Source organism: Vulpes lagopus, chromosome 9 (assembly GCF_018345385.1).
Source record: "Vulpes lagopus strain Blue_001 chromosome 9, ASM1834538v1, whole genome shotgun sequence".
Taxonomy (NCBI): domain Eukaryota; kingdom Metazoa; phylum Chordata; class Mammalia; order Carnivora; family Canidae; genus Vulpes; species Vulpes lagopus.
In genome coordinates this window covers 1553554-1579993 of record NC_054832.1, presented here as the reverse complement: position 1 = coordinate 1579993, position 26440 = coordinate 1553554, and the positions used below count along the sequence as shown (strand labels likewise).

Genomic DNA, 26440 nt, shown 5'->3' with positions numbered 1-26440 from the left:
CTCCGCGGTTGAGCATCTGCCTTTGGCTCAGGTCGTGACCCGGAGTCCCGCGTCGGGCTCCCTGCATGGAGCCTGCTTCTCCCTGTGCCTGTGTCTCTGCCTCTTTCTCTCTCTGTGTCTCTCATGAATAAAAAAATTAAAAACAAACAAAAACACCAACAAACATGTCAATAGGCCCACGGGAAGGAATAAAGAGGCCGGAAACGGAAGCAGATACATGACCAGTAATTTCCGGAGGTGCAAAGATGACCCAGGAGAGAAGGGATGGTCTTCGCGACCTGTGAGCTGGGACCTGGGTGGTCCTGGGACAGCCCGGCGTCCGCATGCGAGAAGCTAAACTTTGGTCCATGTCATTCGGCACCTAGGGGCTCAGAACAGGTCTCGGACCGAAGGGTAAAACCTACGAGACAAATCTTTGTGTCCTTGGTTAAGGAGACGACGCCTTGATTCAACACCAGAAACACGATCCATGAGAAAGAAATAGGTAAATTGAGCTTCCTCGAGATCCACAACGTCTGCTCTTCGGGAAAGGCTGTTTCTTCACGAAGACAATAGGAACCTAAGCCGCTGATTGGAAGCAGGTAGTTTCAAATCACTGTGCGGGGGCGGGGGGGGGGGGTTGGGTTCTAGAAACTCAACCAAACGAGTGATGCGGTTTAGGAACAAGGTTTGAACTGACGCCTCCCCAGGGAGGATGTACAGATGGTGAAAAGCACGTGCAAGGATGTTCCACATCTTAGCCGAGAAAGGACTTTTTTTTAAAAGATTTTATTTATTTATTCATGAAAGACACAGAGGGAGAGAGAGAGAGAGGCAGAGACACAGGCAGAGGGAGAAGCAGGCTCCAGGCAGGGGGCCTGATGCGGGACTCGATACTGAGACTGCGGATCCCGCCCTGGGCCCGGGGCAGGTGCTCAACCGCGGAGCCCCCCAGGCGTCCCGAGAAAGGACATTTTAAGCCGCCACCAGACACCACCACGCACCCACTGGAGTGGCCAGACTCTAAGAGCCGCTACACCGCGGGGCGACCAGGGCGTCCAGCGCCCCGGGCACCCGATAGGAGCGGCGCGGCCAGTCTGGTTTGGACGGCGGTTCGGCAGGTTAAACACGCGCCTGCCTTGTGACCCGGACGACCCGGTCCTGGGATCTGGATCCCCCAGATCAAAACACAGTCAGTACGGGGACCCGCACACGGACGTGCACGGCGGCTGTATCGTAGCAGCCCAGCCTGGGAGCATCACGACGCCCCTCGTCCTGTGAGGACGCCGGACACGCGGGAACCCGGACAGACACGGCTCCGCGGCCAAGAGGGACGCGCCGTGCACACGAGCTGCGGCGGAGGCGCGTCTCCGAACCGTTGTGCTGAGTGCAACGAACCGGGGCAAAAACAAGCGTGTCCCCGTGTGATCGCACTTCTACGGAGGTCCAGGAGACGCAGGCTGTGACGACGACGGCAGCGAGGAGAGGGGTTCCACGGTGGCGTGACGAAGCTTCGGGGGGAGATAAGCAGCTCATCGTCTTGATCTGGGGGATACTTTCACCAGTAGAGGTTGCAATGTCTAGAACCGTCCACTTTCGCGCCGCTTTGTGTGTGTGGCGATCGGCTTCCTGTGGTTCATCCATCCCGTGGCCTCACTTCTCCTGCCCTGGCCCGTCCCTCCCGGGACTGCGCTCCCGTGACGCATTAGACTCGGGGACCCCCAGGCACCCAGTCCCGGCTGCTGGCCGCTCAGGGCCCGGCCGCCAAGCTTCCGTCCCCTCACAGAGGGCCACCCGTGGCCGGTGGCTGGCCGGGGGCCTGGCGGGGTGGTGCTCTCGTGGAGCGGCCTGGGCGCCAGAGCTCCCCAGCGGGCAGCCGAGTCCTCCCCGGCGGTGACCCCACCCTGCCCTCTCGGCTCCCCACGGCCTCCCCGACTCTGAGCTCACAGTCTCTCCCTGGGAGCCCAGCCCCTGCCGCGTCCTGTCTCCAGGCGGGTCTCCGTGTCCTCCTGACGACACCCCCCCCACCCCGAGCAGGAACGTGTGCGGCCCTCAGCGCCCCGCTCAGCGCAGCGCAGCGCTCGGTGGGCGCGACGACTCCCTGCCTGCCCTGCTTTGTGTTCGTGGGACCTAACCTAAAGTCCTTGAGAAAAGTGGTTCTTGGGGGACCCTGTCACCCAGGCCTCCTGTCGCTGCGCACTGGAAGGACACCAGGACTCTGGCGGGGCTCCCGTGGACGGGAGCTCTGGGCATGGCCTTGTGACCTGCCTGCCTGGTGGCACGTGGGTGGACGTGTGTCTCTGCCACCCCGGGGGGACAACGTGTGGTGCAGGCGGGGAGCTGGGTCACGCTGGGCCTGACGGGTGGGGATTGGGGCCGCCCTGTCCGCACATCGCAGGCCGTGTTTGTTAGGGCTGCAGGAGCCCGTGGGTAGGCAGCTGGAAGCTGCACACGTTTGGGGGGCTCGGGGGAGTGCTTTTGCACCCTTGTCCCATCTGAGCCACAAAACATCAGTGGGCCGCGTGGACACCAGACCCCACCAGAACTCAAGACGCAGACTTTTCCAGAGTGAAGACAGGGCTGTGGTAAAGTTGGGGTGAAAGCTGGGCTGGGCCAGGGTCCTCTCTCCTGGGCTCCCTCATTCTCTCCCGCAGCAAGGGCTGGACAAGCCAGCCCAGCCTCCGGCCCCCAGCCCCCGGCCCCCAGCCCCAGAGACGGGAGAGCGACGCCCAGAACAGGCGGTCACCATGACGTCCGGGGCCAAGTCCAGCGGGGGTAAGCAGCTCTTCAGCATCTCCATGGGCGGGAGCTCGTACAGGCTCTGCAGGCAGGTCTGCAGGATCCTCGACTTGACCACGGGTTTGAGGCTGGGCCGCAGCTTGCTGGAAGAAACGCGAAGACCGTGGACTCGTCACAGAGCCCAAGGTCCAGGAGTGAGAGACGCGGCTCGAACAGGTCCCCTGCAGGGAGACGCTTTCACGACTTAAAAAGTGGAAGTGGGCCTGGATTCCAGGCAGGACTGAGACCCTGGCTTGGTGCGGGGATGCTGTTGGGGAAAACAGAGCTCGTGTGAACTGGGGGAGGCCACCCCAATCCATCCACGTGGGTTTACTGACATTTATTTGTGAGAAAACTTAGGAATTATTCTGTGGTCAGTGTCAGCTCTGTTAATGGGATCAGGGGTCAACCTGTGAAAAAGGTCAGGGCTCAGCGTGTGACCGGGGTCAGGGCTCAGCGTGTGACTGGGGTCAGGGTCACGGCGTCCCCGTGGTAACAGCCCGTCTCAGATGGGAGCGAGGCCCTCTGTCCCTGACCATACGTGACGTGGCTTCAGCAGGCCTGCCCCACACTGTGGCCCCTTCGTCACACCCCGTCCCCGCACACATGGGCTCCCACCGCACACACAGAGGACTTGGCCCGTCTGTTCCTGGAGCCAGAGGGGAGTTACCTGAGCTCCATGATGACCAGTATGATCTTCTGCCGGAAGAGCGTGGCCAGGAAGTTGGGCTCCTTCTGGAGGATGGCCTGGGGGGTCAGAGCAGGAGGTGCTCGGCGGCAGCTCGGGCCCAGCTCGGTGTCCCCCCCCCCACCCCCCCGCCGCCCTGGCTGCCCTGGGCGCCCCTGCTGGCGGGTCCCCGCGCAAGCCCCTCACCAGGAGACACTGGATAAGCTCTGGTATCTGCGTGAATCTGTATCTCCGGGCGCTGTGCTCCTGCTTCAGGGCTTTCACAAGCATGACGGCCGCCGACACAAAGCTGGTTTCCAGGACATTGTCCTGCCCGCGCGGATCAGGACAGCCTGAGGGGGGGTCCCTGGCGCCCCGCCCCGCGGCCCCGCCCCCCCTCCCCCCCCCCTGCCAGAGGACGCCCGCACCCCCTGCTGCCAGGCGGGGCAGGGCTCACGTAGCAGCCGCAGGAGAAGTAGTAGACCATCCTGGAGATGACGTTGTCCACCCAGGGCAGGATGCGCTCCCCCGCGTGCACGGCCATGTGCCCGTAGCAGAGCAGGGAGGTGCTGCTCACCCACCTCCAGTGCACGTCGGCGTCCGGCTCCTGCCAACGGGGCGGGCGGCCTCTGGGGACTGTGCCCTGTGCCCTGGGTCGGGATCCCGCTCCCAGGCCCAGCGCCGGCCCCACCCCGCCCCAAAAGCCCCCCGGCTCTCCCCCCCCAGCGGGAGTCACCGCTTCTGCAGGCAGTGCCTCTCGCTCTTCCCAGCACGGAGCCTACGACTAGCAGAACGGGGGCGCCCGGCATCCCCCCCAGGGCGGGTGCCCAGGTGGGGAGCTGGAGGTGCAGGCCACGCCCTCCACCCCGAGGCCGAGCTGGCCCACGGTTCCGGCCATCAGCCCCTAGAGAGGCTGTGGATCTCATGTGTGGGGCCCCAGGGACCAGGCTCACAGGTGCCCGCCCCTTGGGGAGGTGGGCAGGGCAGGGGTCACCCGCGCAGTTCCAGGGAGCGAACTGAGGCTCGGAGTGCCCGGACGACAGTCTCCAGGTCCCAGGCCGCCCTCCCTACCTGGTAGTCCGGGGACGTGCATGCAGTCCTCAGGACCCTGGTGCGGCCCAGGTGCTCCAGCGTGGCCCACACCTCCTGCAGGTGCGAGGACGACGCTATGCCGCTGGCCACTGCCATGCCCTGCCGGCCAGAGGAGCCTGTGAGCTGGGCCCCAGGTGGCAGTGGGGGACGTGGCCTCTATCCCCTGCCCCCTCCTCCTGAAAGCCCTACAAAGGTTGGCAGGTGAGGCCTGCTCCGGCCCTGAAGGGCGTGCACCCCACTGGGGCCACCGGGTCAGGATGCAGCCGGGACGTGGCTGAGGACGGGACGCAGCCCCGCGGTGATCAGGCCAGCGCTGGGTGCTGAGGGAGTCACCCCAAGTGGTGGCATCAAGGGCAGAAGGGCCCCCACCGTCAAGTAGCAAAGTCCACGCCGCGGGCTCGGGCGTCCTGGGGGCCCGGGCTGCGGACGCACCTCCCGCTGGCCAGCCGTCTGGTGCGACAGCTCCAGGAGGCGCGTCAGGTGCCTTCTCACCAGGTCGCCACTGGCACACTCTCTGAGGATCAGCCCGTAAACCAGGAAGAGGAAGGCCTGGGAGGAGCAAGGGCAGGTGCCAGGGAAGGGGCAGCCCCGTGGCGGGTGAAGGGGGAGCCCCTCCCGACCCGCACAGCCCCTGCCCCGGGCCGCAGCGCCCCTCCCCGCCCGCCTCGCGTGGCTTCCTTGCTGGACCTGGGCCCCAAGCTTTGCGGCTCCCGTAGGGCAGCACCCAGGCCCTGTGCCCCGGACGGGCCCTTGAGGCCCGACCTCACGTCGTGTGGGTGCAGGAGGTGCCCCCGGCATCACCCAGGAATCCCCGTTGGCTTTCTCTCAAGGATACTGAGCGGGTTTCCCAGAGCGTGAGGCCCACTGCGTGCAGGCCCTGCCGCCCTGGCCTCACCCAGCAGGCTGGTAGCCGGCGCTCAGCAGGCGTAACGTGGCCCCCGGGCCCCCATCCCCTTGTGGTAAAGGCACCCCTGCTGCCTGTCCGCCGGGTCGCGCACCCAGAGCTTCAGGTCGCAGCAGCCACACGCTCCGCTGCCGGCAGAGGCTCGTGGGCGTCTCTGGGCACTCGTGGGGACGCCTGGGCACGCCGCCCAGCCACTGACCTTCTCCACAGGCTGCTGGGGTTCCAGGTTCAAGGGCGCCAGCAGCTCCCGGATGCCGGGGTCGGCCACCTCCTTCCAGAGGAGCTGCAGACAGAACACAGTGCTCGGGCCCCAGCTGACCTGCCCGGGGAAGCTGGAGCCCGAGTCCACTGGAGCCCCCAGGGATGGTGGTCACCTGTGGGTGGCAGAGAACACGAGCTACTCCCAGGGAGGTTAAGGAGAGATTTGGGGGTGCCCCCCGCCAGGGGGCTCACTCAAAGTGTGATTCCGGCCAGGCCGACCTCTGCTGATCCCTGCAGCCCCTACCTGCAGGACACAGGTTGCACCCCTTAAACTGGCTGGTGAGCCCATGACGCCTGGCCCTGCGGCCTGTCCTGAGAGTGCTCCCCAACCCTGCCCGGCCACCACCCTGCTGGCCTCAGGGCCTTTGCACGGGCCTTTCCCACCGGCTGGGTTTCCCTTCATCCCCAGTCCGAGCCAGGGTCTCAGAGGACGGGCTGGCCCTCGGCCAGTTTCCAGGGCCCCGCAGCCAAGCTCTGTGGCCTTGGAGCCGGGGTCCCTCTGGGGCACAGGTCCTGCCGTAATCCCTCCTGCTCGATCCTGTCTGGCAGTCCCACCCTACACCCTCCAGAGAATCTGGAACAGGAATGGGAAGGACCGGGGGCAGGATGGCCCTGCCCCACCCAGCCCCGTGGCCCCGCACACCCCCCACCCAGGGGTGGCTCAGGCCCTCAGAAGACAGAGCAGGGCCTGGCCCCCACAATCGCAGGGGCCTGAGCTGGGGAGCCCTCTGCGCCCCCCAGGCTGGGAGGGACCCGGCTGCAGATGCCACCCTGTCCCTGCAGCCCCCAAGGCCGAGAGGTGGAGGCAGGCTGTGTGTGGCTCCGTGGGGCTCCGGGCACTGAGCACCCCTGGCATGGTCTCTGGGTCCCACCTACCCCTCACTAGTGTCCCAGAGACCTCCTGCCTTCTGGCACCTTCTGCCACACTTCCCAGAAGGTCAGGGGCGTCAGGGACCCGGAGGCCAGTGGGGGCCGAGAGGCAGTGCGAGCCCCGGGGCCCCGGGGTGGTGGAGGTCGGCATCCTGTGGGGACGACCAGGGGCCCCGGGCCCCACCTGAGTGTGCTCCTCGATGCGGTGCTGGATCACCTCCAGCGCTCTGCTCCTCTGCGAGTCTGACATGGCCCTGATCTGGCCCAGGAGTGCTTCCTCCCATGGTGATCTGTCACCCAGGGACTCGTCCAAGGTCGCCCTGCCCGGGTGCCCTGCGGAGGACAGACAAGCAGCCCTGCACTGGGGGTGCCCCTACACCTCTCAGCTCCTGCCCTGGCGGGGCCCACGCCACTGTCTTTGTAGTGTGTCTGCGGAGAAACGGTGGGAGAGCAGCCAGGAGGCTGCAAGCATGGGACGGGAGAGGGCAGAGGCCACTGGGGCGCTGGGACACGGCCCTGGGCACAGCCGCCTGCAGATGCCAGCCAGCCCCGCGGAGGCAGAGGGAACGCAGCTCACGACAGGAGCACAAAACTCCAGCCCAAGACAACGGAGTCCCGAAGCTCATCGTTTGGAAGAAAAAACAAAACAAAAAGAAGGAGAAGGAGAAGGAAAAAGAAGAAGAAAAAGGAGAAGGAAGAAGGGGAGGAGGAGGAGGAGGAGGAAGAAGAAGAAAAAAGACTAGCCTGGGTCCCTACTCACAGCAAAATCAAGAGCAGGCTGTTACAATATTTGAATTTCCAAACAACAACTTAAATATACAGAGCAGACTGGGCTTTGTTGTTTTTTTTTTTGTTTTTTTTTTTTTTTTTTTTAAATTCATGAGACACACAGAGAGAGGCCAAGACCCAGGCAGAGGGAGAAGCAGGCTCCCTGCAGGGAGTCCGACGCGGGACTCGATCCCGGGACCCGGGACCCGGGGCCAGGCCCTGAGCCGAAGGCAGAGGCTCAACCACTGAGCCCCCCGGGCGTCCCTGGGCTTTGTTATTAGGAATCCCGGAGTAGAGAAGGGCTTTCTAAATAGGGCACCAGGGCAGAAACAAAGGGAGAAGAGTTTTAGGGTTCGTGGCCCCGACCCGGGGCGCAGTCTGCACGGCCGGCCACGCGGGGACCCTGAAGAGATCTCAGCCGTGGGCACAACAGCTCAGACTGTTGTCTCGGTGTCGGGAGAGGCAGTGGAGGCGCCCCGAAGACCCCGTGGCCAGCGGAGAAATGGGAAGGCGTGCACCCCCGCACCCCCGCACCCCCGCACCCCCGCACCCCCGCCTCCCGCCCACCAGTGATAAAGGAGATGCAGAGTAAAAGCACAAGGACCTAGGACTCCAGCCAGCAAGCGGAAGCTGGTCTCCCACCCCTGGGGCCGGGGGGCGGGGGGGGGGTTGGGGGGTGGCGGGGGAGAGGGTTCATCTTCGAAAGGTAATTTAGCACCAGGTCTCAAAAATAAGCAACGACCGTGCTCGGGCCGGCCGGGCGGGCTTCCTCGTACACTAAATGCCGCCTGGAGCCTTTGGTAAAAGCGAGCGTCCAGGCTTCCGGCGGCCTGACCCCCGGCGCTCCTCGCAGGTAACCAATACCCCCTGATCAGCCCAGACCGGGGCGCGCGGCCAGCACCCGCCGGGACCGGACACAAAGTCAGGTCTGGGGTCGGGCGCCTGTGGGCCCCGCGCTGCCCGTCCCCTCCCCGGGCCTCACGCCCTCCCGGCCGCGCGCGCCCCACGGCCCCCGGGCCTGCTGGTGTGTCCCAGTGTGTCCCACTCGGGGACCCCCACCCCCGCTGACACCCGGAGCCAGGGCCACCGCTCAGAGCGAGGGCCAGGCCCAGGCTTGAGCTGCTGGTTAGGCGACCTCCCTGCTGGCGCGGCCCCGCCGCCCGTGGACCCGTCCGTCCACCCTTTTGTTCCTTGGTTCAATCAGTAGAAGCTTCTTGAGCATCTACCACTCACTAGGCACGGGAACCACAAATAAACCCAAAATGCTCCTGTTTACCACACTCTCGAGGGGTCTGTGCCCCCAGGGCAGGTGGGAGCCCCCCCCACCCCTGCCTCACGGGGCTGCAGGAGGGGCAGCTGGGAGGAGGACGCCAGGGGCTTGCTGCCCAGCGGCAGGCAGTGCCCGCCCCACCCCCACCCGCACCCGCTCCCGGGTGGCCGCAGACCCCGGTGTCCTCTGGGTGCAGGGGCGGCTGTGGCCTCTCGTGGTGCTGCAGGCAGGTGGGGAGAGCAAGGCTCTGAAGCAAGCCTCGCCTGCTTGCGATGTCTCCAGACACAAGGCCCTTCCAGAAGTTTCTGTCAGGTGCCAGTGGAGCTGTCCCTCCACCCCCAGCAGACACGGCGACCCGAAGGAAGGCCCCCAGGGAAGGGGTGTGCTCCAGGCCTGGAGGACCAGGACAGTGCCATCCAGCGACAGCCCAGCAGGCCCTTGAACGCCCTGGTCCCCGCACTCCCAGCCCCAAGCCCGCCCTGCTCACCGACATCCCACTTCTGCTCCTCTGTGGGAGCAGAACAGTCCAACAGGCAGGTGGACCTCCACTGGGACCCATGGAAGCCGTCGCTGGGCGCAGCCACCATGGACAGGCTCTCCTGATGGGAGCACAGGTCCTGGGGGGCAGGGGCGGGACCACACTGGCCCCCCCACCTCAGTCAGGCATCCCAACTCTGCTGGGCCCACCACCCCAGCCAGACACCCCAACCCTGCGGGGCTCCCCACCTCGGTCAGACCCCCCAAGCCTGCTGAGGCCCCCCCACCCCAGCCAGGCACCCCAACCCAGGCTGGGCCCCCCACCTCGAGCATGCAGCCTCACAAGCTCCAGGTGACCTAGGGAAGGAGGGACAGATGAGGTTCCTACTGTGAGCTGATGTTCAAGGCCCCCCGTCCTTACCAGGCCCCCCTCCCTGGAGGCTCTGGGATCCCGTATCCACACTGTCCGTACCGGCACGTCCCAGGGACACTGCAGAGGGGCCAAAGGGGCTTGACCCCCGTGGCCTGGGCCGGGTGGAGAGGTCATGCACTCTGAGAGGCCTGGGGGCCCCGTGGCAGCCTGTGCCCTCCCCGGCCCTCACCTCCCCTGGACCGTCCATGCCCACCCCCCGAGGGGCCTGGTTCTGGGGGACCTTCTGGTTCAGAGGGTCCAGGACAGGCCGGAATCGTCTGCCAGTCTGGGGTGAGGGGCACCCCGGGACGCCTGCAGACGGACGTCCCTCAGGCCCTGACCGGGCTCTTCCTCTGGGGGCGGGCACCTCTGAGCCCAGCAGCCACGCTGGGGCTCTGGCTTCCCTTTGTCCCCTAGTGACTCCCCAAAACTGTGCACTCACCCTCTCACTGCCCCCGTCTGCCTGGGCCCCAAAGGGACTCACACGTCTCCTGGCACCTCCCCACCCCCGTCCGGTTCCCTCCCCTCTGAGGGGGGGCGTCTGCACTCCAAGGCCCCAACGCGTCCAGGGACGGACGAAGGCAAGTGGATCCATGAGCACGTGCCCGCCAGTGGACGCACCCGAGGGTGAGCCAGAGAAGGCACCGGCCCCTCCCCAGGCAGGGGCACCGGGCCAGGAGCCCTGTCCACCCGGCCTCTTACGCCCACTGGCCCAGAACCAGGAGAGGTGGGAGCCGGCCTGGTACTCAGCCCCACTCGCAAGAGCTCACCAGCCAGACCCGGTCTCGGGGCCCCATGCACCCCATGAGTCTCCCTGCACCATCCCTCTTGCCACCTTTCTTCCTTCACTCGACCAATGTCCCATGTCCCTCTGCCCAGGCCTGGAGGATGTGACAAGTGACAACCACAGCCCAGCCCTGCCCCCCACCCCAGGCCGAGCTGGCCGGTCTCCCATCCAGGGCCCTCGTGGCTCCTGCCCGACCCCGTTGGCTCCACTCTTGCTCTGACCCGGCGATCCAGTCCCAAGGACGCCCTCAGCACCCCGTGCTCAGGTGTGGGTCCCTGTGGAGACCCCTGTGACCTGTGCTCTGGCTCCGGGCTCTGGCGGGGAGGATGCCCGTGTGTTCCGAGAAGACAGTTGAGCCCCTTCCGCAAACTGCTGCGGGGAGGGGGTCCAGGCGGTTCACCAGGGCTGAGCTGAGGCTCGTGGGGCTGGCACCCCCAAGAGACGCCCCTGAGGCCCGAGGTCCTCCCGAGAAGCGAGTCCAGAGACCAAGGCTCCCCTGTGGCCCCCAACAGCCCCGAAGGCCTGAGAATTCCAGCCTCCAACCGACGCCCCGGGCAGTTGGGGCTTTCCCCCTGCGCGTGGCCGTGGGCTCGGTTATCCGAGGCCCAGGGGGACCCCGGCTGGGCGCTGACCCAGACTGGCCCAGGGACAGTGTGGCCCCCGGGTGGCCTCGCTCCAGGGCTCTCCTCTGAGACAGGCCGGGCCTGCTCCTGACCAGCACCCTGACGACCTCTGGGGGTGCGTGTCCCCCGCAGCATCCGGGGCCCACCCGCCTGAGATCACCGGACGGGTTTGGGCTCACGGGGTCACTGGGTCGAGCGTCTCAGTTCCCGCTTCCCAGGGCTGTGCCCTGGAAACCGGGAGAATATAAAACGGGTCCAGTCTTCCTGCCCCCCACCCCTGCCCACCGCTGCCCAAGGAGCATTCGGTGACATTCTCTCTTTCGGGTGCACACGGGAACCGGGGGCTCTCAGGGGTGGGGCTAACCAGCTGCCCCTTGGAGGGGCCTCTGGGGAGACAGCCCCCTCCTGTGCTGCCCCCCAAGGGATCCTCTTCCCATGTCCCCCCTCCCTGGGGCAGCTTGCCCCAGCCCCGGGCAGACCAGTGGTCCCCAGCCTGGCAAAGCCACACGGGGCCTGGGGCTGACCCTGCACCCGGGACCCCCTCCCCCAGCAGGTGCCTGCAGGGTGGCTCCCCTGAGGAGCTTCTGCCCGCGGAGAGTTCTTGTTGGAGGAACTTTCTGGCCTGAGAGACGCCCGCGCCCGCCAGCCGCCCTGGGGCAGCTGTGGGACCCTCACTGGTGTGGGGCCGCTCCCGGGGGCATCTCTGATGCACAGTGGGCTCCCCAGTTCCTGAGGCAGAGTCCCAGAGCCGACAGACAGAGGCCCCCCGCCTCGGCCGAGCCCAGGTGAGGCTCCAGGAGGCGAGGCCGCTCCAGGTCGGAGGCGGGCAGTGGGCAGACAAGAGGATGCGAAGGGGCCACCAGCAGGGGCCCATGAGGAGCGTGGCCCCCAGGAGCTGGAGACGGGGACCCCGGGCTCAGACAGAAAGGGGAGCGGGGGGCTGCAGGCTGCTGTGGCCGGTGTCAGGGCCGGTGTCAGGGCCGCGTGTAGGGGAAAGCCCCGGATGAGGCCTCCCTGGGTCGGCAGTACCACCTTGGGGGGCGTTTTGGAAGCTACAGCCAGAGGGACCGTGTAGGGGACACCAGCGCGACCCAGGCCAGGCTCTGGGGCACTGTGGGGTCACATCCACGGTTCCCAATCCCTTCAAACCCTCTGGGTCATTTGTCATGAGCAGAGGGGCCCGAGTTGACCCGGGGATGTGTCACGGTGGGGACTTACCAAACATGCTCGACACCCCGGAGCACGGTGGGGTGGAACCGGACCTTCCGGCCACACGGGGTGATGGGACTCCGGAGGCACATCTGAATGGGGCCCTCAGTCCCTGGCCCCCGGTGGCATGCCCATCTCCGTGGCAACGAGGGCCGCGTGAGGAAGAGGTGAGCGGGCGCCGGGCCTGCACGTGGGGCTTCGAGGCTCGGAGCACGAGGGCAGGCCGCAGGCGGGGACCCCAGGCAGGCCGGGGCTGGGCGGGCAGCCACTTGAGGGCAAAGCCAGCCGCCTGGGGACAGATCGGAGCAGAAGTGGGCAGGTGCCGGGGCCCTGAGAGGTGCCTGTTGGCAGGGGCCCCCCGGCTTGGAACCCCCAGGCCCTGAGCTCAGTGGGCACGCCCACCCTAGCCTGGGGCCTGGGAGAGGGTGTCCTGCTCCTGACAGCCCTTCCCTGGGCCCTCACCCAGCCTGGAGGAGGCATCCCGGAGGAGGAGCTGAGCAGGGCCGAGGAAACTGAGGCCTGAGGACAGCTAGAGATGGAGGGTGCAGGGCAGGCAGCGACCCACCTCCCCAGGAGCAGCCGAGGGCCTCGCACGAGACAAAGGCTCTGGGGGCCCTGGGGCGGAGCTGGAGAGGCCCATCCGAGCCGGGATCAGAAGCCAAGCAGTGACCAGGACTCAAGGGGCAATTTCCAGACAGGGTGCAGGTGTCAGTGGTGCAGCCCTTGCCCTGGGGTGGGAGACCAAAGGCCTGAGGAAGCGAGAGGGTGGCCCTCACCCCGGAGTGGGTGCGGCATCAGGGGCAACCTGGGAAGGCTTCTTGGAGAAGGCAGAGAGGGACAGAGGCCCCTGGGTGCTCTTGGGGGGACCACGTGAGAGGAGGGGCGTCATGGGGGTTCACGGTGGCAGCAGTGGGGAGCAGGTGCAGCCTGACAAAGGATCCCCGCTCCAGCAGTGAGGCTCCGTGGACGCAGAAGGGCATGCGCCTCACGCCGAGGTCTCCTGCCCCCTGACCCAGGTCTCCGCTGTCCCCCAGGCACCTGTCACTGCTACAGTTTGAGGGCCCGGAACCCCGTGTATGGAAATCTAGATTGACCGCTGGACAGAGCGACCCGGGGCGCCAGCACCTCCATGTGGGGCGACCCCTGGGCCCGGGAAGGCCCTGAACACCAGGGAGTCCGGGCGCCCACGCTGCTCACATCACGGAGGGGCTGGCTCGGCCTGGGGCCCGCGCTGTGCTCAAGACTTCGCTCCTGCCCCCCGAGGTCCACACGGGCCGGCAGCACAGGGGAGGCGGGGGGGGGGTGGGGGGCGCAGTTTCTGCTGGATGGATCCCTCCCTGGCGGGGAGCGGCGGGATGGGGAAGGCAGGGCTCCTCCGAGTCCCGCTGCAGCCCACGGCTCCCGGCGACAGGCTGTCACCATCTGACTCACTCGCTTATTCAGTACATGATAATCGAACGCCCAGAATGTACTGTCCCCCCGTCAGCTGGGGAGAGGAAGACGGAGTGAGCGACGGGCTGTGCCCAGGGGCTCCGCCTGGCAGGGAGACAGACTCACTGGAAGGAAAGGGGAAACCGTCCAGGTGTGCCTGGGGGAATCAGGGCAGGCCTCCTGGAGGAAGGGGCATCCGAGCCGGGGCTTGCAGCATGGGTAGGAGCTCGCCAGATGGCGAGGGAAGAAAAGGTGTCGCAGCCCACGCGGGGGACAGCCCCAGCGAGTGTCAGGGCAGGGGGTGGTGTGCAAGGGCCCAGCCCGGGGCGGGGGATGCACCTGCGGGGGAGAGGGTCTCGGCCACAGGAAGGTAGCGTCTGCTCTCCAAGCTCCCCGCGTTCCCCCCGGGCCTCCTCCTGCTCCTGCTCTGGCTCCTCGGGGGCCTCGGCCCACAGCCCTGCTGCTGCCGTGTCCACCCTGACTCTCCAGGGTCCGGTGGGGCCAGGGAGGGGGAGGCCGGGGCGGGACAGGGCTGTGGGCGGCTTCCAGATGCTGCAGCCCAGCAGCCAAGCCGGGCCTGTGCCCCCTGCGGTCAGCCCGGCTGTGGCCACATCCGGAGGCCTCTGCTCTGGGCTCAGGCGAACACCTGCTGGTCCCCCACGTGCTGTGTGGCGCGGGGCACATTCCTCGGCCTCCCTGTGCCTCGGCCTCGGCCACACGGCCACACGGGGCATGAGGCAGATTACTGGGCGTTGATGACTAAAACGCTGGGCAAGCGTGCTGGGCAGGGACAGCGGAAGTGCGAGGACGCCCGGGGAGGAGTGGGGGGTAGACACTCAGGGGCCCTGGGGGGGCGGGGAGGGGCGAGGGCGTGCAGCCTGGGCCTCGTCCTCACACCGGGTAACATCAGGAAACAGCGGCTGGGACAGGAGGAGGAAGCACAGCCCAGCGAGTGGAGCAGAGGACGAGCAGGTGGGCGAGCGAGCGAGCAGGGAGCCCCCCACGTTTGCGTCCTTGCCCACGGCCGCCGCCCATCCGCACAGTCTGGGCCCTTCAGCGTCTCAGGAGATTTCTGGGCGCCTGGAATAACACACTCTGCCCTAGTTTTCTGGCAGCCCCGGGCTCAGTGAGGAGTGAGTAGGTGAGCGGGGAGGTGAGGGGGTGAGGGGGTGAGAGTGAGGAGGTGAGCAGGAAGGTGAGCGGGGAGGTGAAGGGGTGAGGGGGTGAGAGAGTGAGGAGGTGAGCAGGGAGGTGAGGGGGTGGGGGGGTGAGAGTGAGGAGGTGAGCAGGGAGGTGAGGGGGTGGGGGGGTGAGAGTGAGGAGGTGAGCAGGGAGGTGAGCGGGGAGGTGAAGGGGTGAGGGGGTGAGAGAGTGAGGAGGTGAGCAGGGAGGTGAGGGGGTGGGGGGGTGAGAGTGAGGAGGTGAGCAGGGAGGTGAGCGGGGAGGTGAAGGGGTGAGGGGGTGAGAGAGTGAGGAGGTGAGCAGGGAGGTGAGGGGGTGGGGGGTGAGCAGGGAGGTGAGCAGGGAGGTGAGGGGGTGAGGGGGTGAGCAGGGAGGTGAGTGGGGAGGTGAACAAGGAGGTGAGGGGTGAGGGGTGAGTGGGGAGGTGGGGAGGTGAGGGAGGGCCCTGAGCACAGGAGGGAAGCTGGAACGGGAGCTGCTGGCTGCGGGTCACCGGCCATGCCCCAGCAGGAGTCCGAGGTGGCTGAGCTCGAGCCAAGGGCCCCAGGTGTGTCTGCGCCCCTGACACTGCCGGTCCGCCCACGCTCACCCCAGTGCAACAGTCTCGCCTCAAATAAGTGGCTTCCTCTCGGACCCGAAGTCGGGGCGGGCGGCACTGCATGCCCCCCCACCCCCCGACCCCCCTCCTCCTGCCTTCTTCCTGCAGGAGCTTTGTTCCTCCCTCTGTCCCCCAGGGGGCTGCCTGCCTCCGACCATCACATCAGACAAAGGAGGTCACATCCCTGTGGCCAAAGGGGTGAACAGTTCCGAGTCCGCTGGAAACGAGCCCTCCTGTCAGCTGTACGCAGGGACCCTTATGCCACGTCGGGAGGAAACGGGCCACGTGGCCACGTCGGACACACCAGGGCTTCCGTGGGAGGGACGGGGTGTGGACGTCGAGCCGGCCACCGGCAGGATCCGTAGAGGGACGCGGGTTACTCAAGGGGAGTCCTTGGGTCTGCATCCTCCCGCGTCCTCCCGCGTCTTCCACTCGGCAGCAGACCGACACCATGTCCCCACCGCCGCTACGTCACCCACTTCACACGTCTGCCAGCGGGAGTCTATCCCCCCACTTGCCTGCGAGCCCCGCTGCGGTCACCTCAGGGCCCCCGGGGCCCCACAGAGACACAGATGTGGCTGACGGTAGATGGGGACCCGTCCCCAGCGGCACCACCACCTCGGCCACGGGGCTCTCCTGACGCCAAGCGCATGGGCGCCCCCCCCCCTGCCAACCGGGGGTGAACTTTATGGCCCTCGGGTCGCAGGCAGTGCGTCCCCTCAAGGAGCCCCTTGGTGGCAGCAGGAGGTGACGGCCGAGCCCCCCCCCCACCCAGGCTGATGAAATACCTCCCGGGGCCTGACGGTCAGTCGATTCCTTCCCTGTGTCCCTGGCCACCGCTCCGAGGCTGACATGACGCCCCCCCATCCACAGGCACCTCCCAAGGGACCAGCTCACTTCAGGTGAAGCTACCTGGGCGTCCCCTACCTTGGGGCCCAGAGGGCCAGCCTCCTGCCTCCCCAACAGAAGTCCCCTCCACAGCACCCCTGGCCCGGGTCACCCCAGACCGGCTCGGGGACCTCCAAGGCCGGCGACCTCCCGACCCCTGCAAACACGTAAAGGCAGCAGGGAGGGAGGCGGGACACGGGTCATCGCACACCCGGACACCCATCGAGGGCGGCGGTAACGAAGCCACGCTGTCCCCCCAGGGCCACACAGAGGCGAAGAAGCCGTCCTCACGCTCTCCCGGGGCGCGGCTGGGTGGGCACAGGCCAGAGCCCCCCGGAAGACGGCAGCCACGGGCACAAAGGACGCGGTTGGGTGGGCCCAGCAACCACCCACGCCACCCAGCGGAGGAATCTGAGCCCAGGTGTGTTCAAACCCCGGAGCAGCACCGGCCACAAGATGCCAACCCCAGGCCCCCTTGGCAGCCAGGGCGCTGGGCCAACCCCACGGTCCCCACCCTTTCCTCGAGGTGGTCAGTCCGGGGTGGGGGCCTCCTGCACACTTGTGGGGTCGCAGAGGTCACGGGGGTCGTGGCAGTCATGGGGTCAGGGGGTTTCCAGCCACCTGGAGGCTTGCAGGGGGGCCCCCTTGCAGGGCAGGCGGAACAAGCCGGAAAGCTTGGGGGGCCCTGTCCTGGGGGCTGCGCCCTGCTCCCCCTGCCCGCGCAGCCGCCCCGCTGCCAGCACCCCGCAGTCTTGATCACGGCAGCTGCTGAGAAGCCTTGATATCGGGGAAACTGACTCCTCCCGCTTCATTCTTCTTGTTCCAAACTGTGTTCGCCAGTCCTGTTCCTTCTCCTTTCCCTGCAAACGCCAGAATTTTTATTTTTTTATTTTTTTTAAAAAGATTTTATTTATTCATGAGAGACACACACAGAGAGAGAGAGAGAGAGAGAGAGGCAGAGACCCAGGCAGAGGGGGAAGCAGGCTCCATGCAGGGAGCCCGACGTGGGACTCGATCCCGGGACCCCCGGATCCCGCCCTGGGACGAAGGCAGCGCTGAGCCGCCGAGCCCCCGGGCCGCCCCCTCCTCCTCTTCAACGTGTGCGTGTGCGTCCGTGTGCGCCTCTCGCCTTCGTTCAGTAGCTATAGGATTTCCACTATTCCCGAGCTTAGTGGGAAAACCTTTGGCCTCAGCGCTGGTGCCTGAGTCGGGGTCCGTTCCTGCAGACTCCCCTGCTGGGGCTGGAGGAGCTCCCCTCTCCTCCCGCTTTGCTGGGTTTTATCGTAACCCGTAGCCCGTAACCCGTAACCGAGCGTTACCTTTTCTCACATCAAGGGATGTGATCCGGCCCCTCCTGTCCCGAAGCCCCTTAGTGTGCTGAGCGACGGGAAGCACCTGCTGGCGCGCGGCTTCGGAGGCGGCCTTCAGCTCCTGGCGCCAGGCCTCGGTCAAAGCCGGGAGGAGGTCGGGACCAGGTCGGGGACGCCAGGGCAGCACCCGGATCCCGGGCCGAGAACTGCTGAAAGGAAGCTTGGAACAGACGCGGCGACATCGGCCGTGTGCCGCCACCCTCCAGACGTTCTGTGGCCGAGCAGGGTCCGCACGGCGACGGCTTTCCACTCTCCAAGACTGGAAAGTCGCCCAGAGGCCTCCCGGGAGGGTGGCGGCGCTTCCCGGGGCAGTGCGGGTGTCCGAGGACGTCCCTGCTGGGCGGGGCTGGGCCCTGGGGCTGGGCGCTCTGCACGGCCGAGTCCAGGGCACAGACAGCTGGCATCTTGGGGGCAGGTCTCCAGACATCTGAGCTACAAAGTCCCCCCCCCGGGGACAGAGCCCCTCCCCACAGACGTCTGGTGTCCAAGGCCAGGGGTCAGCGAAGGCCACGAGCAAGGGTTCAGTCTGTAGGTTGGGCCCAGAAACCCCTGCGGCAGCCTCGCCCTGCTCTGGATCCCTTAGTTCTTCGGACTAAGGGGTCACCAGCTGGTTGGGGGGGCCGCAGGATCCAGCCCTGGGCCCCTGGGCCATTTCCCTGACCTGACACCGGGTGCCCAAGCCAGAGGCACAGGGACATGTAGCCTGCAAAACGGGGTGGGGACAGAGAAGACCCCCCCCCCAGGGCCTGGCTGTCATCAGCATCACTTTCGCCACATTTGGAAGCCTGTTAGAAATCCCCATTGCCCTCTCCTGCCCTGCGGGGAGCAGCCCAGGAGGCTCCAACCCAAGTCCTAGGGGCTGAAGTGCCAGGGGGGCCCCTGGGTCGGGGAGGTGCTGGGAAGCCGATCCCAGAGCGCTCGGGCCTGGTGGGCGTGGGGTGCAGCCAGGAAGCGTCCAGAGCCCGAGAGGTAGTGGAATGGGCTGTGGGCAGAGAGGGGCTGGGGTGCGTGGCGTGGGGCTGGGGCCGTGGGTGGCATGGCACGAGCCCCGCGCCCCAGGCGCTGTGTGTTTTTCCAGAGGGGCCCCTTTTGGCGGATAAGCACTGAGCTGGCCTACGATGCTGGAAGCAGACCGGCTCCCCCGTGGGGTCCTGGATCACCCCAGGTGATTGCTTGGGGCCTCGTGGCTCTAGGACAACACCCCCGTGGGATTCTGGCCTCAGAGACGGTCCTGCAGCCGGGGAAGCCGGAGCTCCAGAGACCCCCGTCACTCAGCAGTCAGCAAGCCAGCCCCTGCCCCTCTGCAGGGGCATCCCTGTCCTGCACCCCCCCCAGGGAGGCACGCAGCACTGGCGACAGGAAGAGGGAACTGCAGACGTGACTGAAAATTTTCTAGGAGCCACAATAAAAAAGAGAAATTTGTGTTAATTATGCAATTTGTTTAACCCAATATATCCAAAGCCTGTCAGGGCAGGGGGTGGTGTGCAAGGGCCCAGCCCGGGGCGGGGGATGCACCTGCGGGGGAGAGGGTCTCGGCCACAGGAAGGTAGCGTCTGCTCTCCAAGCTCCCGCGTTCCCCCCGGGCCTCCTCCTGCTCCTGCTCTGGCTCCTCGGGGGCCTCGGCCCACAGCCCTGCTGCTGCCGTGTCCACCCTGACTCTCCAGGGTCCGGTGGGGCCAGGGAGGGGGAGGCCGGGGCGGGACAGGGCTGTGGGCGGCTTCCAGATGCTGCAGCCCAGCAGCCGAGCCGGGCCTGTGCCCCCTGCGGTCAGCCCGGCTGTGGCCACATCCGGAGGCCTCTGCTCCGGGCTCAGGCGAACACCTGCTGGTCCCCCACGTGCTGTGTGGCCCGGGGCACATTCCTCGGCCTCCCTGTGCCTCGGCCTCGGCCACACGGGGCATGAGGCAGATTACTGGGCGTTGATGACTAAAACGCTGGGCAAGCGTGCTGGGCAGGGACAGCGGAAGTGCAAGGACGCCCAGGGAGGAGTGGGGGGTGGACACTCAGGGGCCCTGGGGGGGCGGGGAGGGGCGAGGGCGTGCAGCCTGGGCCTCGTCCTCACACCGGGTAACATCAGGAAACAGCGGCTGGGACAGGAGGAGGAAGCACAGCCCAGCGAGTGGAGCAGAGGACGAGCAGGTGGGCGAGCGAGCGAGCAGGGAGCCCCCCACGTTTGCGTCCTTGCCCACGGCCGCCGCCCATCCGCACAGTCTGGGCCCTTCAGCGTCTCAGGAGATTTCTGGGCGCCTGGAATAACACACTCTGCCCTAGTTTTCTGGCAGCCCCGGGCTCAGTGAGGAGTGAGTAGGTGAGCGGGGAGGTGAGGGGGTGAGAGTGACGAGGTGAGCAGGGAGGTGAGCGGGGAGGTGAAGGGGTGAGGGGGTGAGAGAGTGAGGAGGTGAGCAGGGAGGTGAGGGGGTGGGGGGTGAGCAAGGAGGTGAGCGGGGAGGTGAAGGGGTGAGGGGGTGAGAGAGTGAGGAGCTGAGCAGGGAGGTGAGGGGGTGGGGGGTGAGTGGGGAGGTGGGGAGGTGAGGGAGGGCCCTGAGCCCAGGAGGGAGGCTGGAACGGGAGCTGCTGGGAGCTGCTGGCTGCGGGTCACCGGCCATGCCCCAGCAGGAGTCCGAGGTGGCTGAGCTCCCGCCAAGGGCCCCAGGTGTGTCTGCGCCCCTGACACTGCCGGTCCGCCCATGCTCACCCCAGTGCAACAGTCTCGCCTCAAATAAGTGGCTTCCTCTCGGACCCGAAGTCGGGGCGGGCGGCCCAAAGCGAGCTTGGACACTGCATGCCCCCCCACCCCCCGACCCCCCTCCTCCTGCCTTCTTCCTGCAGGAGCTTTGTTCCTCCCTCTGTCCCCCAGGGGGCTGCCTGCCTCCGACCATCACATCAGACAAAGGAGGTCACATCCCTGTGGCCAAAGGGGTGAACAGGTCCGAGTCCGCTGGAAACGAGCCCTCCTGTCAGCTGTACACAGGGACCCTTATGCCACGTTGGCAGGAAACGGGCTACGTGGCCACGTCGGACACACCAGGGCTTCCGTGGGAGGGACGGGGTGTGGACGTCGAGCCGGCCACCGGCAGGATCCGTAGAGGCACGCGGGTTACTCATGGGGAGTCCTTGGGTCTGCATCCTCCCGCGTCCTCCCGCGTCTTCCACTCGGCAGCAGACCGACCCCATGTCCCCACCGCCGCTACATCACCCACTTCACACGTCTGCCAGCGGGAGTCTATCCCCCCACTTGCCTGCGAGCCCCGCTGCGGTCACCTCAGGGCCCCCGGGGCCCCACAGAGACACAGATGTGGCTGACGGTAGACGGGGACCCGTCCCCAGCGGCACCACCACCTCGGCCACGGGGCTCTCCTGACGCCAAGCGCATGGGCGCCCCCCCCCCTGCCAACCGGGGGTGAACTTTGTGGCCCTCGGGTCGCAGGCAGTGCGTCCCCTCAAGGAGCCCCTTGGTGGCAGCAGGAGGTGACGGCCGAGCCCCCCCCCCCACCCAGGCTGATGAAATACCTCCGGGGCCTGACGGTCAGTCGATTCCTTCCCTGTGTCCCTGGCCACCGCTCCGAGGCTGACATGACGCCCCCCCCCATCCACAGGCACCTCCCAAGGGACCAGCTCACTTCAGGTGAAGCTACCTGGGCGTCCCCTACCTTGGGGCCCAGAGGGCCAGCCTCCTGCCTCCCCAACAGAAGTCCCCTCCACAGCACCCCTGGCCCGGGTCACCCCAGACCGGCTCGGGGACCTCCAAGGCCGGCGACCTCCCGACCCCTGCAAACACGTAAAGGCAGCAGGGAGGGAGGCGGGACACGGGTCATCGCACACCCGGACACCCATCGAGGGCGGCGGGTAACGAAGCCACGCTGTCCCCCCAGGGCCACACAGAGGCGAAGAAGCCGTCCTCACGCTCTCCCGGGGCGCGGCTGGGTGGGCACAGGCCAGAGCCCCCCGGAAGACGGCAGCCACGGGCACAAAGGACGCGGTTGGGTGGGCCCAGCAACCACCCACGCCACCCAGCGGAGGAATCTGAGCCCAAGTGTGTTCAAACCCCGGAGCAGCACCGGCCACAAGATGCCAACCCCAGGCCCCCTTGGCAGCCAGGGCGCTGGGCCAACCCCACGGTCCCCACCCTTTCCTCGAGGTGGTCAGTCCGGGGTGGGGGCCTCCTGCACACTTGTGGGGTCGCAGAGGTCACGGGGGTCGTGGCAGTCATGGGGTCAGGGGGTTTCCAGCCACCTGGAGGCTTGCAGGGGGGCCCCCTTGCAGGGCAGGCGGAACAAGCCGGAAAGCTTGGGGGGCCCTGTCCTGGGGGCTGCGCCCTGCTCCCCCTGCCCGCGCGGCCGCCCCGCTGCCAGCACCCCGCAGTCTTGATCACGGCAGCTGCTGAGAAGCCTTGATATCGGGGAAACTGACTCCTCCCGCTTCATTCTTCTTGTTCCAAACTGTGTTCGCCAGTCCTGTTCCTTCTCCTTTCCCTGCAAACGCCAGAATTTTTATTTTTTTATTTTTTTTAAAAAGATTTTATTTATTCATGAGAGACACACAGAGAGAGAGAGAGAGAGAGAGAGGCAGAGACCCAGGCAGAGGGGGAAGCAGGCTCCATGCAGGGAGCCCGATGTGGGACTCGATCCCGGGACCCCCGGATCCCGCCCTGGGACGAAGGCAGCGCTGAGCCGCCGAGCCCCCGGGCCGCCCCCTCCTCCTCTTCAACGTGTGCGTGTGCGTCCGTGTGCGCCTCTCGCCTTCGTTCAGTAGCTATAGGATTTCCACTATTCCCGAGCTTAGTGGGAAAACCTTTGGCCTCAGCGCTGGTGCCCGAGTCGGGGTCCGTTCCTGCAGACTCCCCTGCTGGGGCTGGAGGAGCTCCCCTCTCCTCCCGCTTTGCTGGGTTTTATCGTAACCCGTAGCCCGTAACCCGTAACCCGTAACCCGTAACCCGTAACCCGTAGCCCGTAACCCGTAACCCGTAACCCGTAACCCGTAGCCCGTAACCCGTAACCGAGCGTTACCTTTTCTCACATCAAGGGATGTGATCCGGCCCCTCCTGTCCCGAAGCCCCTTAGTGTGCTGAGCGACGGGAAGCACCTGCTGGCGCGCGGCTTCGGAGCCGGCCTTCAGCTCCTGGCGCCAGGCCTCGGTCAAAGCCCGGAGGAGGTCGGGACCAGGTCGGGGGACGCCCAGGGCAGCACCCGGATCCCGGGCCGAGAACTGCTGAAAGGAAGCTTGGAACAGACGCGGCGACATCGGCCGTGTGCCGCCACCCTCCGGACGTTCTGTGGCCGAGCAGGGTCCGCACGGCGACGGCTTTCCACTCTCCACGACTGGAAAATCGCCCAGAGGCCTCCCGGGAGGGCGGCGGCGCTTCCCGGGGCAGTGCGGGTGTCCGAGGACGTCCCTGCTGGGCGGGGCTGGGCCCTGGGCTGGGCCCTGGGGCTGGGCGCTCTGCACGGCCGAGTCCAGGGCACAGACAGCTGGCATCTTGGGGGCAGGTCTCCAGACATCTGAGCTACAAAGTCCCCCCCCCCCCCCCCGGGGACAGAGCCCCTCCCCACAGACGTCTGGTGTCCAAGGCCGGGGGTCAGCGAAGGCCACGAGCAAGGGTTCAGTCTGTAGGTTGGGCCCAAAAACCCCTGCGGCAGCCTCGCCCTGCTCTGGATCCCTTAGTTCTTCGGACTAAGGGGTCACCAGCTGGTTGGGGGGGCCGCAGGATCCAGCCCTGGGCCCCTGGGCCATTTCCCTGACCTGACACCGGGTGACCAAGCCAGAGGCACAGGGACATGTGGCCTGCAAAACGGGGTGGGGACAGAGAAGACCCCCCCCCAGGGCCTGGCTGTCATCAGCATCACTTTCGCCACATTTGGAAGCCTGTTAGAAATCCCCATTGCCCTCTCCTGCCCTGCGGGGAGCAGCCCAGGAGGCTCCAACCCAAGTCCTAGGGGCTGAAGTGCCAGGGGGGCCCCTGGGTCGGGGAGGTGCTGGGAAGCTGACCCCAGAGCGCTCGGGCCTGGTGGGCGTGGGGTGCAGCCAGGAAGCGTCCAGAGCCCGAGAGGTAGCGGGATGGGCTGCGGGCGGAGAGGGGCTGGGGCTGGGGTGCGCGGCGTGGGGCTGGGGCCGTGGGTGGCATGGCACGAGCCCCGCGCCCCAGGCGCTGTGTGTTTTTCCAGAGGGGCCCCTTTTGGCGGATAAGCACTGAGCTGGCCTACGATGCTGGAAGCAGACCGGCTCCCCCGTGGGGTCCTGGATCACCCCAGGTGATTGCTTGGGGCCTCGTGGCTCTAGGACAACACCCCCGTGGGATTCTGGCCTCAGAGACGGTCCTGCAGCCGGGGAAGCCGGAGCTCCAGAGACCCCCGTCACTCAGCAGTCAGCAAGCCAGCCCCTGCCCCTCTGCAGGGGCATCCCTGTCCTGCACCCCCCCCAGGGAGGCACGCAGCACTGGCGACAGGAAGAGGGAACTGCAGACGTGACTGAAAATTTTCTAGGAGCCACAATAAAAAAGAGAAATTTGTGTTAATTATGCAATTTGTTTAACCCAATATATCCAAAGCCTGACCCAGTGTCAGGGCAGGGGTGATGGGGACGGGCAGTGGCAGGGCGGGGGGGGGGGGGGGGGGGGGGGGGGGGCAGGACCAATCCGAGGCCAGCCCTGCCCTGGGAGCTGCTCTGCAGGGGAAGGAGCCCCCCCCCCCCATCCCTCTGGAGACCCAGGCAGCCCCACTGGCTGGGCCCGCAGGGGTGGGAGAGGCTGCAGGGGTGGGGGCGGGCACAGGGGCAGGGAGGAGCTCCAGGCCTGTGAAGGCGGCCCCTGCAGCTCTCAGCTGTCCTGGGCTCTCCCTCCCCTCTGCCCCCTCCCCTCCTCTCCCACCCACGCGGCTCATGGGGCTCCTGGCAGGAGCTCCCAGGTGGGTGGAGGCCTATGACAGGCGACAGGGGGGCTGCTGTCAGCAGGCACCCAGCGGGCCCCTCTCCCCGCCGCTCCCCTCCCCCCACCCTGGTCTGGGTCCCAGGAGCAGGGGAGGGCCCTGGAGACCAGTCACTGCACAGACTGCCAGAGGGGGCGGAGGAAGCCCCAGTCAGCAAGGACTTGTGCCCGGTGAGTGTGCAGGGCCTGTGGCTGGGGACCCCGTGACTGTGGGGGCGGGGGCCGCAGGGCGGCTCCGAATCCCCCTGACACCTGCCCCAGAGGACAGGCTGCGGCCTGAGCCCGGGCCTGGTGCTCAAAGGGGAGGCGGGAGGGCAGGGACCGCCCCGCGGGTGGGCGGTGGGTCAGGAGCAGGACCTTGGCGGCCACGGGGTCACAGCCCCGCGTGGAGGCCGGGCCAGCATGGGGTGGCTTTCCCACGACCACCTGCCCTCTGCCCGCTGCTCCGACCGCGGACCCCACGGCGCCTCTCGGGGCCGAGACACACACGCGTGCACCCCCCGCCACGCTCGTGCACACTGTGCCACACGGCACACGCCCTACCACACACACTCAGACACACACACCCTATCACACACACTCGCACAGGTGGGCCCTGACACTCATCCGTCAAGGATGCCACGGGGAGCACAGCCTGGTTCCCATGGCAACACCCGGATGGCGGCAGGGAGAAGAAATGCAGACAGACTCTAAACACAGAACACACCTTCCACACCTGAGCCCCCAGGGGGAGGGCAGCGTGGAGGGGGCCCGAAGGTGGGGGCGGGGTGCAGGGTGGGCAGAGGGCGCCAGGAAGCAGAGGTGCTGGACCCCGTCAGGGGAGGCCCTGAGGCCTGGAACCCGGGAACCCAGCCCCCCACGCGGCCCCTCCGCCCCCTCCGTCCCCGGGCCCCTGGCAGCCGTGCCCACGGCCCAGCCCGGCCCTTCTAGACGGGAGCCGGCACAGCAGTGACGTTGCTGCTCAGGGGAGCAAAGCCCAGGTCGGCTCTCCTCAGGCCTCGAGGACGGAACAGCAGGCCGCTGCCCAGGAGATGGGGGGGTCTGAGTGGACCACAAGCTCTTGCTTCATCCAGGGATCAGAGGACAGCTGGGGCCGAGTTCTCACTGACGACACCTCACGCACCAGGGCTCTCGGGAACCACCCACCCCCCCGAGGCCAGGCCCTCTCCTGAGCGCGGTGGGGCACAGGCGGGCCCACGGTCCGGAACCCCAGTCACCCTGCCGCCGGCGCCCTAGGCCCTCCCGGCCTCCGTGGGTGGGGCCGGTGTCTCTGCAGTGGCCAGGACGCCCCCGGGTGTTCTCTTACCGCCAGGCTGACGCCCACCTGCTCCAGGGTGGCTCTTCGTCCTTCGCGGGCTTTGGACGGCTCCCCCGAGCGGGCGCAGACAGACTGACGCTCTCTGGCAGAGCCGTACCAAGCACAGGGCGAAACAGAGGCAAGATAGTTACGGGACAACAGAGGCTAAAAATAGCCTCCTTCACAGCCAGACTCCTGCCGCGGAGGACGCCAGACGAGCCAGCAAGAGCAGGGGAGCCCAGAGCCCCCAGGGGCGCACCCCCGCCCCCGGGCACAGAGGGCGCCGCTGGGTCTGTGTTCAGCGAGCACCAAGCAGGTGCAGGGACGGGAGTTGGGGGTGCCGGGGGCCCACAGAGGCCATGGCAAGGGTAGGGGTGGAGGGTGGCGTCCATGGGGGGCCAGAGAGCAGGGCGCCGGGGGAGGAGGAGGGGTCCGGGGTGCAGTGGCCATTCCTGCCCGGTGAGACCCACGGAGAGGCAAGCAGGGAGGCGGCCCTCACGGGGCCCTGCTCCGACCCCCCTCCAGGCCTCCCCCACACCTCGGGGGGGGCGCGCACCCCCTCCTCAGGGTGCCGCTGTCTGGGGGAACAGCGCTGCCCAGGCCTCCCTCCCCCAGGCCCCCCACCTCGCCCTGCCTGGGGCCGCGGCTCAGAAGGACA

The 26440-nt window shown here is 67.1% G+C and overlaps 2 protein-coding genes across 4 annotated transcripts; both read right to left on the bottom strand.

The window, feature by feature from the left end:
* Positions 1-833: 833 nt before the first annotated feature.
* LOC121499128 (maestro heat-like repeat family member 5) lies at positions 834-26440 on the bottom strand. Of its 3 annotated transcripts, none has more exons than XM_041769663.1 (10): positions 12663-14184; positions 12107-12386; positions 6736-6884; positions 5620-5794; positions 4949-5065; positions 4496-4615; positions 3882-4031; positions 3632-3754; positions 3428-3504; positions 834-2861 (listed from the first exon to the last, which is right to left on the bottom strand). In XM_041769663.1, the coding sequence occupies exons 1-10, from the start codon at positions 12735-12737 to the stop codon at positions 2526-2528; spliced, it is 1602 nt and encodes a 533-aa protein (XP_041625597.1). In that variant the 5' UTR covers positions 12738-14184; the 3' UTR covers positions 834-2525. The 3 variants fall into 3 exon arrangements, with proteins under 3 accessions (XP_041625597.1, XP_041625598.1, XP_041625599.1); XM_041769664.1 differs by having other exon boundaries at positions 5620-5703; XM_041769665.1 differs by lacking the exons at positions 12107-12386; positions 12663-14184 and adding an exon at positions 25792-26440.
* Positions 7871-12231, bottom strand: LOC121499130 (collagen alpha-1(II) chain-like). Its single transcript, XM_041769666.1, has 2 exons — positions 9391-12231; positions 7871-9230 (listed from the first exon to the last, which is right to left on the bottom strand). Exon 1 carries the CDS (start codon positions 11021-11023, stop codon positions 9959-9961), a length of 1065 nt encoding a protein of 354 aa, XP_041625600.1. The 5' UTR covers positions 11024-12231; the 3' UTR covers positions 7871-9230; positions 9391-9958.